Raw genomic sequence first — 16,686 nt, forward strand, 5'->3', positions numbered from 1 at the left:
CTTCCAAAAGAGGACACGACTAGAAATCAGTGGTTAAGTTGTATTTACAACACTGTTCCAAAACAGTTCAAACCAAATATTCAGATGTGTGCAGCACATTTTATGGAGGATTGTTTCCTGATCCTGGTAGAGTAGACTACAATGTTCTGACTCTCAGACTGTAAGCACGTTTTTTATATTAAAGAATTTGCGACTGATGATTCAAACGCGAGTTTTGAGCAGTGTAGAGTAGCGCTTGTTGTTTGTCATTTCTCCGATCACAAATGCAGACAGGGTTTTATGTTTACGCGGTGCGATGCAACACGTAAAAAGACATATACACGTAAAGTATATGTCATTATAATTCGTCCCCACTGGATGCAACAAATGCCTCGTTTATAATGGGTTTTAATGTTTTTGTCTCGTCGCTCCCGCCAGACAGGGCATCACAGTATGGTGAGGGGCCGACGTGACGTCGAGAGTGACCGACTGAGAGGGAACAACAATGCACAGTGTGGAAAATAATGTGTTTTTTTAACCTTAAACCGCATAAACACATTTCATTACACCAAATACACAAAATAATGTTCTTTTTAGCAGCATCATATGAACCCTTTAAAAAAATCAAAATTTGTCTTTTGATCAATTTGGACAGCTTTAAAAACAGTAAAATTAGATACGATTTAGTGCAACATTTTGAATGGATTTCATTCCCTTACAACCTGTTCATCCATGCCATATCCAATACGCCATCCAAGTTGAGAGGGACAATATTCAGAACAGCGGTTCATCAATTGGGAATTTCAATGGCAGATTCGTAACTTAAACTTGGTCCTCTGTAATACTGAACATATGCTTGATATAAATGCATACATGAACACACGTGTACATGCTGTTCAAAGTCACACACACACTCACACACATGTAGGTGAGAATGAACATAAATATGCAGCACATATACACAGACAAAAAGGGAGGGGGATATAGTGATAAAGAGAGAGAGATACAAGAACTACAGATGTTAAATAACACCAATGTCAAACAAGAAACAAACGTATTAAACAAGTATGTCATGGTTTCCCACCACAAACAGCCTCAAACCCTTTTTCTGCGTCATAAATGTGATGTGATGTCATATTTTAGGTATTTGGGTAGAGAAAATGCTTCGGTACCTTTGGTTGTAGGTTTGGATGGAGCAGCACGTAACCGTTAGGATCAATTGCGAAATAATATCCATTAGGACCAATCTGAAATGAAATAAGAGCAGAACAGTGAGGACACCTCGAAAAAGAAGACCACCATCAAACCCAAATCCCGGCTTTGACCGAATGGGCCTGGTTCCTCCGAGATGTGGCGGTTAATCCCTCACTAGCAGGGTACTGTCTAATATCCCCTGAGAACACCGGCCCGAGCTGTCAATCACCCCCCGAGCACTTAGCATTAATCAAATGTGTCGGTTAATCTGGAAACATTCCTCTGAGCTTAACAGAAAATCACAACCATTTACAAATCAAATGTAAGTACAAACAGATGTAATGTACAAGGGCTTACGTCCTCTTAAGAGCGATCTTACTGTAAGGAGGCGAAACCGCAAGATGGCAGACCGCAGAACAATAGCGCATTTATCTTATGCGTGCCGTGTTATTCTTATTATAGCGACTCAAAGAGTCCGCAAAGAAAACATCTAACACATGAGCTTAGCTTTGTTCTCTTATAAATTGAATTATGTAGCGTTCAAGGAATAGTTCACCCTAAATGAAAACTCGTCGCCGTTTACGCGCCCTCACGTCATCCCAAAACCAGATTTTCTTTCTTCTCAAGGTTTTTTCCTCATGCAATGAAAGCAAATAGGGCTGTCAAGCACCAAATCTGAGAATAAAGTACCATAAAAGCACCCTAAAATGAGTGCATGTAACTCAGGCGCTATACACTGTCTTTTGAAGCCATACAATTCTTGCCTGCCTCGTCTTTGACATCAAACTGGTGCGACTCGACTGACACTTCAGATTTTATTCTACACTGCTGTTCAAAAGTTTGCGGTTGGTAAGATTTTTTATGTTTTTCGAAGTCTCTTATGTTCACCAAGGATGCATTTATTTGATCAAAACACAGTAAAAACTGTGAAATATTATTACGATTTAAAATAACTGTTTTATCATTTAACATATCTTAAAAAGTCATTTATTCCTGTGATGCAAAGCTGAATTTTCAGCAGTCATAACTCCAGTCTTCAGTGTCACTTGATCCTTCAGAAATCATTCTGATATGCTGATTTGGTGCCCAAAAAATATGAAAATAGTTGTACTCTTTTCCCCCCAGGATTCTTTAATGAATAGAATATTCAGCAGAACAGCATTTATTTCAAAAGAAAAATATTTTGTAACACTATAAATGTTTTTGTTAATTTTGATCAACTTAATATGGAGGCCCATTACAGCTACTGAATAAAAAAATAAAAAAAGGTAAATGCAACTTTTTATCTCACAATTCAGACTTTTTTTCTTGCAACTGAGAGTATATATCACGCAATTTTGACTAGATAAAAGGTCGCAATTGCAAGTAAAAAGTCAGAATTGCATATACAAACTCACAATTGCGATAAAAAGTCAGGATTGGGAGATGAAAAGTCGCAATTACTTTTTTTTTTTTTTTTCTAATTATTCAGCGGCAGAAACGGGCTTCCATTATGTGTCCTTCCTGAATAAAAGTAATTTCTTTGAAAAAAAAACTTACAGAGCTCAAACTTTTGAACAGCAGTGTACGTGAAGATTGCATGCAAATTAAGACTGAAATTTCCACTTTAAAAAAAAAAAATGTCACCACTTTTGTATGATTATTTTTATGATGCTTTTTTGTTATTTTGGAGCTTGCCATTAACATTTTTTTGGTCAAAAAACAAAACAAAACAAACTAACAAACAAAAAACGTGTGAACATTCATCATATCATCTTTTTTGTTTCACAGAAGAAAAGCAGATTTGGACAATTTGGGTTTGAAATGAATGAAGGGTGAGTAAATAATGACGGAAAATTCATTTTAGGTCAACTATTCTTTTTACTTTCATTTATTTTGTATTTTTATATTAGACTGGAACACAAACCTCATGAAATGCTGAATATATGCGAGTTGAAATAGTATGTGTTTGTGGTACTCACTGCGAAGCGGGGCGTTAATCTTTTGATATCATCGAGAGACACATCCACCCCCATCACTCCTAAAATCAACTGGTTCTGATGCTAAAAGAGAGATCAAAAAACACAACGTCTCCACTCTGACATGCAATGGACTGACATTTACAAACAAATATGAGGCAAAACTACACCTGGAAAGCATAAAACCTTAAAATGAGATTTCACAAGAACACAAACAGTTGCATTTGGGCAAAAATAACCGCCATGAAATTACGTGAAGGTGTAGAGCAGCACATCTAAACGGCCTCAATGCTCGTCATCCATACTGGAAATGGATATTAACCTTATCGAAGAAGCCAGTGACGCAGTTGGCGAGTGGAAAGTAACGGCAGCTTTCAGAGGGTCAAGCGGTTTAGTAGACAAACAACGTACGAATCCTTTGACCCCCAACTGGGAAACTTTAGGATAAGACACTGTATTTATTTTCCATATCTGCTACTTTTGTAGTGTTCCTGAGAAGGTCACTGTCCACATGGTTAATACATTCAAGAGATAATAAGGTTTACACGTTTGCGTCAGTAGTAGCTTTATCCTCATTAAGCGTGACAAACATAGTAGTTTGTTCCAAGAATTGGGCTATTATTGGAGTATTGGGCCTGTTAATGACATCTGGTGTTCTGGTCTGTGTTCATTCGAAAGCTTTATTCCCGCTTTTGGGGCTCAGTTTGAAACATTGTTCTTGTTTGTGCACTTAAGGACCCGTGTTCATTTAAAACGATATGTACAGTTTTTTTTTATGTTACAACGTGTTCACATATCAGAAATAATCTTTGCATTTTCTATAAAGGCTGCTGTTAATGTAGAGAGAATGTAAATTTTACAGTACATATATAGAATCAAATGTACACATACTTTTTCAGGTTTTACATTCATATTTATACAAAATGAACCAAATAACAAGTACTATATACATACAGTTGAAATGTCTTGGGTCAGTAAGATTTTTTTTTTGTAAGAAATGAATACTTATTCAGCAAAAAATTATAAAAATTAATAATAAAAAAAAGAAAGTAAATAAATAAATTGTATATTAAAAAAATTGATAATTAATAACACCAAATCAACATATTGGAATAATTTCAGAAGGATCATGTGGCACAGAAGATTGGAATAATGGCTACTGAAAATTCAGCTTTGCCATCACAGGAACAAATTACTTTTTAAAATATATCATAATAAAAAACTATGGAAGCCCGTTTCTGTCACTGAATAGATCAATTTAAAAAAGGTAATTGTGACTTTTTATCTCACAATTCTGACTTTTTTTTCACATTTCTGACTTTTTTCTCAAAATCGCGTGATATAAACTCACAATTCTGATTTTTTTTCTTGTAAAAACGCAAAAGTCAGTTGTGAGATAAACTCGCAACTCTGTGAACACAGACTTTTCCCCCCTCAGAATTGACTTTATAACTAGCAATTGTGAGAATTGTGAGTGAGAAAAAAACAAAGTCTGAATTGTGAGATAAAAACTTTTGCAATTATCTTTTTTATTTGTATTCAGCGGTGGAAAAGGGCTTATATAGAACATTTTTTTTTATTTTAAATTGTAATAATATTTCACAAAATTACTGTTTTTACTGTATTTTTCATCAAATAAATGGGCAATATATTAGACTTCTTTCAAAAACGTAGAAAAAAAAAATCTCACCAACCTTAAACACTTGAATGGTAGTGTATGTGGATTTAATATATCTATAATTTATGTATAAACTGATGTCCTGTTTGGTCACCCGTTTTACTCTGAAGTAGCTGAAATGTTTAGATTTTTCAGTCATTACATGATTCCCATTCCACAGCCTTAATTATTTCACTTTCATACAAATGTTACGTTCCTTTTGTTCTACTTCTGTGTTTTCTTCTGTTTGGGAAGTGTTTGTGTGCATCTTCTGTCCAGGAAGAAGCTGATTGGTTCCTGCAGTCTAATTGGTGCCACACCCTGCCTGATTAGCTGACTTCTTGCTGCCTATAGCTGTGTCTCATTTAGAAGGCTGCGTCCTCCGGAGGTCGCATTCGAAGGCTGCATACGTCATCGAGGCTGTCTCGTTTCAGAAAAGCAAGTAGGACACTCCGAAGGCGACCTTCGAATGCGACCTTCTTTCACAGGAATTCGGAGGATGCATGAGGTGTATCCTTCGCTGCTACAGATAACCCACAATTCTTTGCGTCGCCGTGAACAACCGTTGTTAATTTGAAAAATGCAGGCGCCGGCAGATGTACACACAAGCGCAGATGTGGTGTTTACAACTTACCTTAATTCGCCTCGGTAAAAACGGATAAACTTTGTTTTTAATATCCTCCTCCTTTTTTTCTCTAATAGATGCCTACTGTAGGTACGCTGCAGCTCCTCAAACATTGAACAAAATAAAACAAGTAAAACCTTTTTTTTTTTCAAATTACTTTCCAAATTTAAAAATAATTTTCCTTCATTTAAGTAGTGTGTGAGCGCAACGATGCTCTAAATGTGTTGGCATAGCAACGCGATACTTCCGGTTTCCTTTTCCGCCTGTCCTACAAAGGCCGTCTTGTTTAATTCTAGGTTGAGGACACTTCCTATATGCATCCTACAGAGGATGCGACCTCCAGAGGATTCGACCTCCGGAGGGTGCAGCCTTCTAAATGAGACACAGCTTATAAGAGACTCCGTCATCACTTCCTGCTGCAGCTTTTGTGCTCTCTTGCTGTGTTTGCTCTGCTAGTTAAGTTACATGTGTTAGTAAGACTGAGAGTTTCTGTGTGTGTTCAATTGAGTGTTCACTGGTGAGAGATGGTTTGTTAGTTTGCTTTGCCCATTTATTCTTTCTACTGACTTCCGCCTGTTCTTTGACAATGATTCTGGATTGCCCCTGTTTGGATCTGTTCGCTTATCATTATAAATAATTGTATATAATAATATTCTGGGGAGGTGGGGAGACCAACGCCATTTTTGTTGGAACCTTGTTTATTGATTGTTTTTGGATTGGAAGTTAGGGAAGTAATTGTATTTTATTTAAATTTTATTTTGTGAAAGGTAATACTGTACAAAGAAAGAATTTGTGAGGGTATCCAAATTTGTATCTTGGGAAATCAACTGGAAAATCAAGATAAACAATGACCTGACCTGGTTTCGAGATCCGCCCTTCCTGGATTTGGTCTTGTTGAACACGGGTAGCGTGCCTGTGATGACTAGGCCCAACTCCTAAGGTCATGAAGAGAACACAAAATCAATCAAACACTATGCACTTTCACAATTTCTGTGATGTTTATTAAAAAAGGGGCTGTACCAGAGCGTCCAGATAAACGTTGGTCCACTGCACTTGTTTGGCATCTGCAAGGACCATTGACCTGCCCAAAACATCTAGATACTCCTATGCAACAGTGAACAACACGATGCAATCAATGAGTGGTCATCCTTGGACCTTCACATACTTCTAAACAACTATCGAACCAAATGAGTCACATTTGAAACACGTTGGCACTATACAGACCTGTGTGTTTATGCGAATGGCTCCAATGGATGGGATTTCATAGAAATATCCTAGAAAACATATCATATGGATTATCATATTTCATATATTTATTTTTTAGCAATCCAGTGGTGAATCTGCTAAAGAGGCTGTGAGATGTAAGAATTATTTTTGTGCTACTGTCACTAGGGGGCAAAAACAGACTGAGCAATACTTACCCTTATTAGCACAGGCCATCCACTTTATTGGCCAGGTGTCATAGTTATGTTGACCCACAGAGAAAGTGAACACACGCACCTATACTCCAACAGAATAGTATTCAAATTCAGAGCACCGTAATTGTATTATGCCAAAAAGATCAAACAAAAAATAAAATGAATGAATGAATGAATATTATTGGCACCCCTCAAAAAAAGTACTATAATGTGTTATAAAATGTGTGTAAATAATTATAAAATATTGTGTGCAAATATAACGCAGAATAAAATAAACACTCCATATAATAATTGAAATCTTCATTTAAATGTTTTTGAGAAATTGCTTATGATTTATTTAGTACCAATTCCAACCAACCATCCCTACAAAAGTGCTGCTTCATTATAAGAATAGTGTACTCTTTTAAAAACATAAAATTATTGGCACCCCTAAAGGTTATCATATGAAACCTGTTTATAGGACCTACTATATTTCATTCCTTATATATATATATTTATATATATATATATGTGTGTGTGTGTGTGTGTGTGTGTGTGTGTGTGTGTGTGTGCGTGCATGTTTACGTGGTTTATGAGGACACACATTTGTATAATAACATGGGTATGACATAGGTATTACAACGAGAAGGTGATTTATGAGGACATTTTCAGTGTCCCCGTAATTCAAAAGGCTTATAAATAATTCAGAATTTTAAAACAACTTTCTGCACTATAGTTTTATATTCATAATTTGTTTTGTACAGTGGAAAAGTCTGTAACATATTAATGAGAACAAATATAGAGAAGGAAAAAAAAACTTTGGAAAGATTTATAAACATTACGAGAATTAGAAACATTACGAGAATGTGAGCTCGATTTCCCCAAAGAAAAATGTTTGTCAGTCAATCCATCCATCCATCAATCAATCTTCACAATACTGTAGTAATCAACTTGATTTCAAATTAAATTGTTTGAAATGTAACCTAGACATGTTTTTGTAATAGTCACAAAATGTTGGTGTTAGTTAAATATGATTCATTACAAACTCAAATCCAGTTTCACACACACCTTTTTGTCAATGTTGTATCTGCTGAAGACCTCCTCTGCTCTCTCCTCGCCTCCATCAGTAAACAGCATTATGATCTTGTTGCAGTTAGCTCTGGTGATGTTTGGCTGAAATAAGCACAATCAGATGCAGTTACACAGAACGACCAGCAGAAGTCAGCAGAACACAACAATGCTACTTTGAACCTTTTGGTAAACAAATATTACTAAGCAGAAGTGATTCCAGGATTTCAGCCTCCTACTTGTGGCTTAAGTAGAATATTTCTTGCCTTAAGTCAAGCTTGTTATGATTGAATCCATCAGTGACTGAAGGGAAAGATCATATTTAAACTGTACTTCTCAGACTTTACAGTATTTTAAAAAGAGGATGCAGAGTGAAATAAGCTTATACATTATTACAGACATTCTTTTCAGCCAACATGAAGAGAAATCACACAAAGTGAAGATTTTAAGGCTGCTGGGGACTGAGATGAAAGACCATACTTTTATAGATACATTTTCAATATAAAATCTCCCAAAAACTCATACATTTGACAGCTGATTGAAGGCAAATTCGAAGCCTTTGGTGTAGTTGGTGATGCCCTTGGCTGTGATGTTCTGCACTGCATCTTTTAAGATCTTCTTATTGCGAACGTTAGCTTGAACCAGGTGGTCGAAACATGCCGTGTTATTCACTTTTGTGTTAAACTGAAAAAGAGGAGAGAGAGGCATACAGTAAGTGAAAAATCATTGGACTTCTCATTGTTCATTCACAGGAATCACAGCAAGATTTTTTTAGAATCACAACAAAAGCATGTGTGACTTAAAAGATCTCTATACTGGGGTCAGAATCTCTGCATGTGTTGGGGTACAGTGATGAAAATAATTTGAGCTGACAAGCTGGATACCCTTACAAGTTTCTAATTTTCTGTTCAGATAGGGCTCTCTGTGTTCTGTCACTTATTGCGGCTGACCCCTGTGAACCTGTTACTTCAAAGCTTGAGAGATTGAGAACAAGAAAATAGACTTGAGTAGAGGAAGGAAAGAGAAAAAAAGGGAGAATGAATGTGGGAGGAAAAAGAAGGAAAAATAGTATACTGCAGACTCTAATAATCCACAAACAAGGTAAAAAATCTTTAAAATGAAGTCGCTTAAAATCTATACTACATGAGCAATTTTATTTTCTATTTATTTTAATGAATTTATTTTAAAATAATCAAATTTAAATAGCTATAGATATATAATAGATGTACCCCAAAACAAAACTAAACATAGGGGGTAGTTAGGGACCAAATGTTATTTAATTTAGTTATTAATAAACATATTTCCAATAAAAAAAAATGTTAGTTAGTTGAGAGAGAAATAATAAAGATAACAAAATAATAATAAAAAAATATATTTGGCAAAACATTTAACTTTTTTTTTTTTTTTACTAAAATGTAATTGAATACCAATTCTGCAGATTATATAAAAATCAGGAAACAGTTTTAAATGGATGGATATATATTCAAGAAGCTAAAAATCTCTGACAAGAGCAATGCCCAAATAGTCCTTTTTTATTTAGTTATTGATAATAATAAATTAAAAAAGAAATTGGTTGTGAGAGTGAATCATCAAATACTATATAATAAAATGTTTTGGTCAATTAAAATTAGCTTTTTTTAAATAATAAACATTATATTGTATATAATATTGTAATTTAACAGAATATTAATTCTAAATTTTATTTCAAAATGATGACACTATTTTCAGTGGACTGTATATATTGTGTATATATATATATATATATAGCTTTTTTTTTTTTGTATTTTATTTCTACTAAAGGAAAAAAAAGTTGGCTAGAGAGAGTAAAAATAATAAAAACCATAAAATAATAAATCAAGTTTTTGGCAGTTAAAACTATAGTTTCACCATTTTAAAGGGGGAGAAAAGACACTGCCTGTGTTTAAAACTAGTTTCATTTCATGCTAGGATAATATTTCAAAATGATGACACTATTTTCAGTGGACTGTATATATTGTGTATATATATATATATATATATAGCTTTTTTTTTTTTGTATTTTATTTCTACTAAAGGAAAAAAAAGTTGGCTAGAGAGAGTAAAAATAATAAAAACCATAAAATAATAAATCAAGTTTTTGGTAGTTAAAACTATAGTTTCACCATTTTAAAGGGGGAGAAAAGACACTGCCTGTGTTTAAAACTAGTTTCATTTCATGCTAGGATAATTGTAAGTTAGTTAATAGTTTATTTAATACATCAAACAGTTCTTTCTACAAAAAAAGGTTCCTCTGATGCTTAATTGGACACCAATTTGTACCTTACCCAGGGACGGCGCCTCCTATAACCCCAACAATGGGAAAAGTCTGAATGATTAACAGGTGCAAGTCAATTACGGCACCATTACAGCTAATGAGGTGGTATGTGCAAGCTCATGCAAAAATTTAAATGATTACTATATCTCCAGCTCTCCCTGAGGACATGCGAAAGCACATGATGCACTTCCTGTGGCAAGTGCAAGCAGAACACACCTTCAAACCTCCCGTGTTTACCATAGTGCAGCTTTTCATCTATTTTTCATGATCCAGTGCTTATTTTTCCATTCATGTCGACTCAAAAGGCTTCCCGACTTTGAATTTCTGGCCGGACACTGAGAGACGTGTGCTTGATTAGGACACATGCGCCGGTCAATGATGTATCTGTGGGATCGGGTGTCTGTGCTCTGTTGAATGAGCTGGATGTCACAGTCTCTGCTGAATGAACCGATGAGTCACGGTTCGATTAGTCGCTCTAGCATTGACTGAATATTTAATTAACGCTCTGAATTATCGCCACGGAGGCCCCCGTGACTCACTGCTCTCAGCATATGGCAGGTTATAAATAGAGGAATAGGACACATTGATGATACACAGACCCCTACACACAGCAGACGGCGCGCACTCGCGGTGTAGACGGCTTCGTTGATTATAACCAGAACGTTCTAGTTCTGTCGTGTCACGTCTCTCCCCAGAGGAACGTTTTATTGCTCATGGGAATTAAAAGAGTTTTCAATTATGCTTCAAGTATTAAAACTTCCTCAGTTGCTTCTTCGAAAAGGCCTATGGTGAAATAAAAATAGTAACAGTATTTATTGGGACCCCAATATGGAGCAGAAGGGTCTTGTATGACCTCAAACGTGTCTGTTGGAGTCAATAATGACCAGCTGACCATGCATTGTCCCACCTAGAACTTGGATACACTCTTAAAAATAAAGGTGCTTCAAACGGTTCTTCAAGCGATGCCATAGAAGAACCATTTTTGGTTCCACAAAGAACCATTCAGTCAAAGGTTCTTTAAAGAACCATCTCTTTCTTACCTCTTTATAATCTGAAGAACCTTCTTTCGCCACAAAGAACCTTTAGTGAAACAGAAAGGTTCTTCAGATGTTAAAGGTTCTTTTTGGAACCATTTAGACAAAAAGGTTCTTCTATGGCATCGTGAAGCACCTTTATTTTTAAGAGTATACTTACAAAATTAAACCAATTTTTAATTAGATTTTTTTTCATTTAGATTTTTTTTTCCTTTATCTAATTTTGTGTTTCCTAATTTGATGTAAAAACGATTGTAAATCTCTCATCATGCTATATTATCACCAAATCTCAGATTCAATCTTTTTGTCAACTTGTTTTCATTCCATATGCACAATATGTAAGATTTTTTTATTAAAATATCCAAAAACCACTAAGACAGTGTTTCAGTGTATTTTGCCGACTTGTGTACTTACATTATCCCAAATGTTTCGAAGAATGTTTAAATCCAGAGATATAAGCAATTTTAACTAGTGACACGGACCGTGTCCATAGTGTCATTGTGTCGCCTGCCAATGACGTCATAACCCCTCGATTTCCATGTAGAAAACATGGAAACACCAAAGACGCTTTAATATGTTGTGCGTTTTAATAGACCGGTGACGACCACACAGAGTAGCATTATAACAGAACCTTCAAATGTATCTAGTATGATAAAACAGCACTGCTTTTTTTCCCCCACATACATACGACCGGAAGGAGCGGAAGCGGTCGACTGTGGCATAATAAAAGCTCCGCTGCTTTCGAGCCGTGTGTCACGCTCATTCAGCGGCCTCGTTTCGCTTCGACAGCTTTCAGCCTCAACCTGCTTCATTCTACTACGTTAATAAATCATTATCTCATCCATGAACATGATTTCTGCCCGAGTCCCGTCGGATTGCATCGGCTGTGGGGATGAAGACGACAACTCCCATGATTCCACACTCAGTCACGGCGTCATCAAACTACGCATTTGTCTCTTTGTTTATTTTGAATACGCGCCCTCTAGTGGTGAAAAATTACATATTGTGCCTTTAACACTTTTTTTTAAAAACTGATTAATCACAGGCCTTGTTAATCTGAGCTTCTGCACCTCAGTTTTTGAGTGAAATAAGCATTATTTGTGGATAATTTTGACAAAGTTCACTCAAAAACTGAGGTGCAGAAGCTCCGAACAATGAGGACAAATTTATGAGCAACTTTTTGTAGGCCGTTCATTTTTGACCGCCGGGAACGCCAAAAGCGTAACAAGGTTTTTCAGGTTTTAATCCAATTTAATAACATTAACTAGCATTTACAGTAAAATAAATATCCACTTTTAAATTAAGGGTAAAAATATGCACATAATTAAGGGTAAAAATATTTCCTCTGATAACAATTTGTTTCAATTTTAACTGTTTCGATATTTAAAAATTTTTAAACAAAAATATTTCAGTATAAATATAAATAAAATATTTTAATTCAGGACTATGCAGAATAAATACATATTGCATGGTTACTCACACAATTAAATCAATATTTTATTTTAATTTATTAAGCAGCCATTTAATAAGCATAACAATTTTTTAAAAATCACATTTCATGACGCATTGCATTGTTTATTAGATAATTGTAATTTAATTTGATTATTATCAGAGCAAATATTTACAACCTTAACTATGATGCATAATCCCAAGCTAAAATATTTGTAATTTATATTTATATTAAAATACTGAAATATTATGCCACAATCAAGGCAGGTGATACATTTCACTTTTTTCTTCTCACAAACATTTAGAATATGTTCAACTTAAATAGTAAATTAAAATAAAATATTGATTTTATTTTGTTTTTAAATTGAAATTATTTTAATATGCGAGAAGAAAGAGATTGCAGCACACACCCACAACAGGCATATGTTGTGCATACATATGTACTGTATGCAGTAAGCAGCACACTAGTATTAAATTTCAAACGCAGCCTGTATTACAATATATTTTTATTCCAAGTCTTGTTCTTCACTATGACTTGACAGGAATGCATAATATCTCTTGCAAAAGAAGGGGTTGGCTTTGTTTATCAAGCAAAATGTATAAAATGCTCATGAAGGAAGCTTAATTGCAACTGAAATTATTAGATATTTTATTTGTCTTGCATTGCTAAAGCCATAAAACCGTTTATTGATCATAATCCTCCTCACTTTCCTCATTCATAAACTAAATAGCTACCATATTTATAGCACATGCTATATTTATACTGGTGGCGATCAACTGTCTATAAAAGCACAACCATATTATAGATTTATAAATTCAACCAACACAATGCCCACAAAGCCCTTTTATTTAAAACTACAGTACCACAGATGCTCTCAAACTACTGATCTGTACAAACACACACTCCAAAATTTGATCTTTGGGTATCCAGCTGATGCATTCGCGCTCAAATACACCCAAGCACACTCACACACATAACAAAACGCTACACTCTCATTGGCATACGTTCCCTGAAGCAAATCCATTTGACAGATCTCACAGAGCTAATCCTTTATCGGAACAGTGATTCTCCAATGCAAGAAAACCTCAAAACCCTCTGAGAAGTGAAAACAATAAATAAATCAAACTTTATTCACTGAAGATTAAAAAATGTGGGATACCAAGTATGGTTTTTGAGGCAAGTACAAAAACAAAGAGTGTGATTGTTCATTTCAAACCTGTATGACTTTTTTAAAAATTATTTTTCATACAGTTACAAGAAATGGGGACTGAAACTTTCAAGCTTAAGGACACAAAAGCAACATAAAAGCATCATAAAAGTGGTCCATACGGCAAAGGCACTATATTCCAAGTCTTTTGAATTCATACAAACATATTTCAAGTTATTATTCACAGTACTTTTCTCCTAAAGTGAGCGGTCCAAGAAACAGATCAGTGCGATTTGTGAATAAATCCAATTATGTGAAAGAATCAGAGTCATTTAATGATATGACTCAAATGAATCATTTATCAGCTAGGCCTGATGTCAAGATTTTCAACTTGCATTTCTCATATGTCTATAACACTTGGAATACAGCATATGTGCTACTTTTATGACAAGGTAATTTACTTCAAAAAATCACTTCAGGTTTGGAACATCATGAGTGCAAATTTTCATTATTGGTTGAACTACTCTTTTAAGAAATAATGACCCCTACAACATACATGTCAGGTTTAGACATGAGCATCCTGTGAGCTTCTTTGGTCAGAGGACAATTTGAGAACAAAACTGGCAGCACCCGAGTAAAAGATCAGCTAGCCAAGATGGATTAGAGGCTCCTTCCAAGAGGAATGATGTATAGCAATTTCCTCCCTCTTTCTCTGGCCTTCTCTTTCTCACTCAACCTGATCTCTTCCCCTCACGTTGTCCAGCCATTTTCAATTCAGCACACGGAGCCCAGAAGCATCCTTTTCATTAAGCGCCTGTTTTCAAGTGGCAAGCTGCAGCCAGATCCATATTTCATTACAACTCCTCTGTCTCTCTCTCTCTCTCTTTCTCTGTCTCACACACACATACTGTTGTTGCATCACACAGCAACCTGCAACCCACAAGCTCTAGAAACTCCTCACTTTAAATTGAATTCCGAGTAACAATGTCTTGTTCCATTTTTACTGTACAGCTGCAGCTAAATACGCTTGTCACACTTTTCTGAGCGATTAATCCCATTCTGTACACACACAGTTTGTTATTTACACACATTTTTTCTTTTTTATGGAAGTGATAAGCACTTTCTGCAACCCTCAAAACTTTGAGTAGTGAAATACAACTTTTATTAGATCCACATAGTTGCTAATGCAGTGAAGTTACACTTTTTTGGATACTGACAGCTCAAATGAAATGCATCTTTATTGAAGAATGAACTTCACATGGGCTTTAAACTATATGAGGGTAAGCAAATGATAACAAATTATCAATTTGTTCAAGGAATCTTCCATCAAAAAAAAAAAAAAAGTACTCTCAGACCATCCATGATGCACATGAGATTGTTTCTTCATCGGAACAGATTTGGAGAACATTTGCATTGCATCACTTGCCTTTGAATCCTCTGCAGTGAATGGGTGCCGTCAGAATTAGAGTCCAAACAGCTGATAAAAGCATCACAGTAACCCACAAATAAACCACATGACTCCAGTCCATCAATTAATGTATTGTGAAGTGAAAAGCTGTGTGTTTATAAGAAACAAATCCATCATTAGAGCCATCACTTATTTAAAGTTAAAGCTCCATAATCTATATAATAACGCTTCCTCCAGTAAATGTGATGTGTCCTCTCACATCAAAATCCACCAGTATATTTGTTTAGAACTGTTTTGGATTATTTTCTCTTGTAAATATGTTTGATTTGTGCATATTTCTCTCCTGATTCAGACGAGACAATTTTTCACAGGAGAAAGCAATATTATGGACAGCCGGAAGCAACAGTTTAAAGTTAAAAAACATCTTAATGACAGATATATTTATTACAAACACACAGTGTTTCACTTCACAAGATGTTAATTGGTGGACTGGAGTGGTGTGGATTACTTGTGGATTATTGTGATGTTTTTATCAGCTGTTTGGACTCTCATTCTGACGGCACCCATTCACTGCAGAGGATCCACTGGTGAGCAAGTGATGTAATGTTACATTTCTCCAAATCTGTTCTGATAAAGAAACAAACTCATCTACATCGTGGATGGCCTAAGAGCGAGTACATTTTATTTTTGAGTGAACTATTCCTTTGACAACTTTAAAGAAAACAAACAACACCTTTGTCAAAAGAACTTGAGAGCGCGTTTAATGTGTCGAGATGCCAAAATGTTGCTACCAGTATCGCTATTCACATGTAGGCTACTCATTTAGCAGATCCAAAAAGGGGCGCTATCCAAAGTATGAATTACAAATTAGGAATATTACAACAAAAGCGACTCATCCTAGAAAAACTACTGCTGCAAAACAATGTTCCAGAATTGCTCGGAAAAGTATGGGAATGTATGTGAAAAGCAGAATGAGAAAATGCAATGTTACTTTGTAAACCATTGCAGAAACCGGAATGAGTCCTACGGTTGTCGAATCAAAAATCTGCGGTGTGCACACAGCATGTGATCCTACTTACATGGACAACATTGACATAATCATCATCAGAAAGTGTCTCCAGCATTTCACTGACAGAGGTTCGGATCAGTTTAAGGGTCAGTCCAGATACACTTCCACTCCTGCAACACACCAATACAAACACAATGGCAGTTAAAGAGAAAGTTGACACAAAAAATTTAAATTATGTCACTATTTAACAGCATGGTAAGCAAAAGATGACAGAATTTACATTTTTGGGTGAACTATGCCTTCAAGCCCTAATAAAAGCACTCAATTACAACAATGTTTAAATAAATAGTATGTTAATATATCTACACAAACATCCCTCTCTCTCAATATATATATATATATATATATATATATATATATATATATATATATATATATATATATATATATATATATGTGTGTGTGTG

General features: G+C 35.2%; 1 protein-coding gene across 1 annotated transcript in view; it reads right to left on the bottom strand.

The window, feature by feature from the left end:
• LOC107559841 (voltage-dependent calcium channel subunit alpha-2/delta-1-like) overlaps positions 1-16,686 on the bottom strand; it is a 108,768-nt gene that overhangs the window by 35,324 nt on the left and 56,758 nt on the right. The window contains exons 10-18 of the mRNA XM_016243846.1: positions 16,290-16,389; positions 8,404-8,562; positions 7,879-7,983; positions 6,835-6,913; positions 6,638-6,687; positions 6,434-6,517; positions 6,271-6,348; positions 3,135-3,215; positions 1,152-1,226 (exon numbers count right to left, since the gene is read on the bottom strand). Coding sequence (XP_016099332.1) covers positions 1,152-1,226; positions 3,135-3,215; positions 6,271-6,348; positions 6,434-6,517; positions 6,638-6,687; positions 6,835-6,913; positions 7,879-7,983; positions 8,404-8,562; positions 16,290-16,389 — 811 coding nt within the window. The remainder of the gene's footprint in view (positions 1-1,151; positions 1,227-3,134; positions 3,216-6,270; positions 6,349-6,433; positions 6,518-6,637; positions 6,688-6,834; positions 6,914-7,878; positions 7,984-8,403; positions 8,563-16,289; positions 16,390-16,686) is intronic.

The sequence above is a fragment of the Sinocyclocheilus grahami genome, unplaced genomic scaffold (genome assembly GCF_001515645.1).
Source record: "Sinocyclocheilus grahami isolate Dianchi unplaced genomic scaffold, SAMN03320097.WGS_v1.1 scaffold22.1, whole genome shotgun sequence".
Classification (NCBI taxonomy): Eukaryota; Metazoa; Chordata; class Actinopteri; order Cypriniformes; family Cyprinidae; genus Sinocyclocheilus; species Sinocyclocheilus grahami.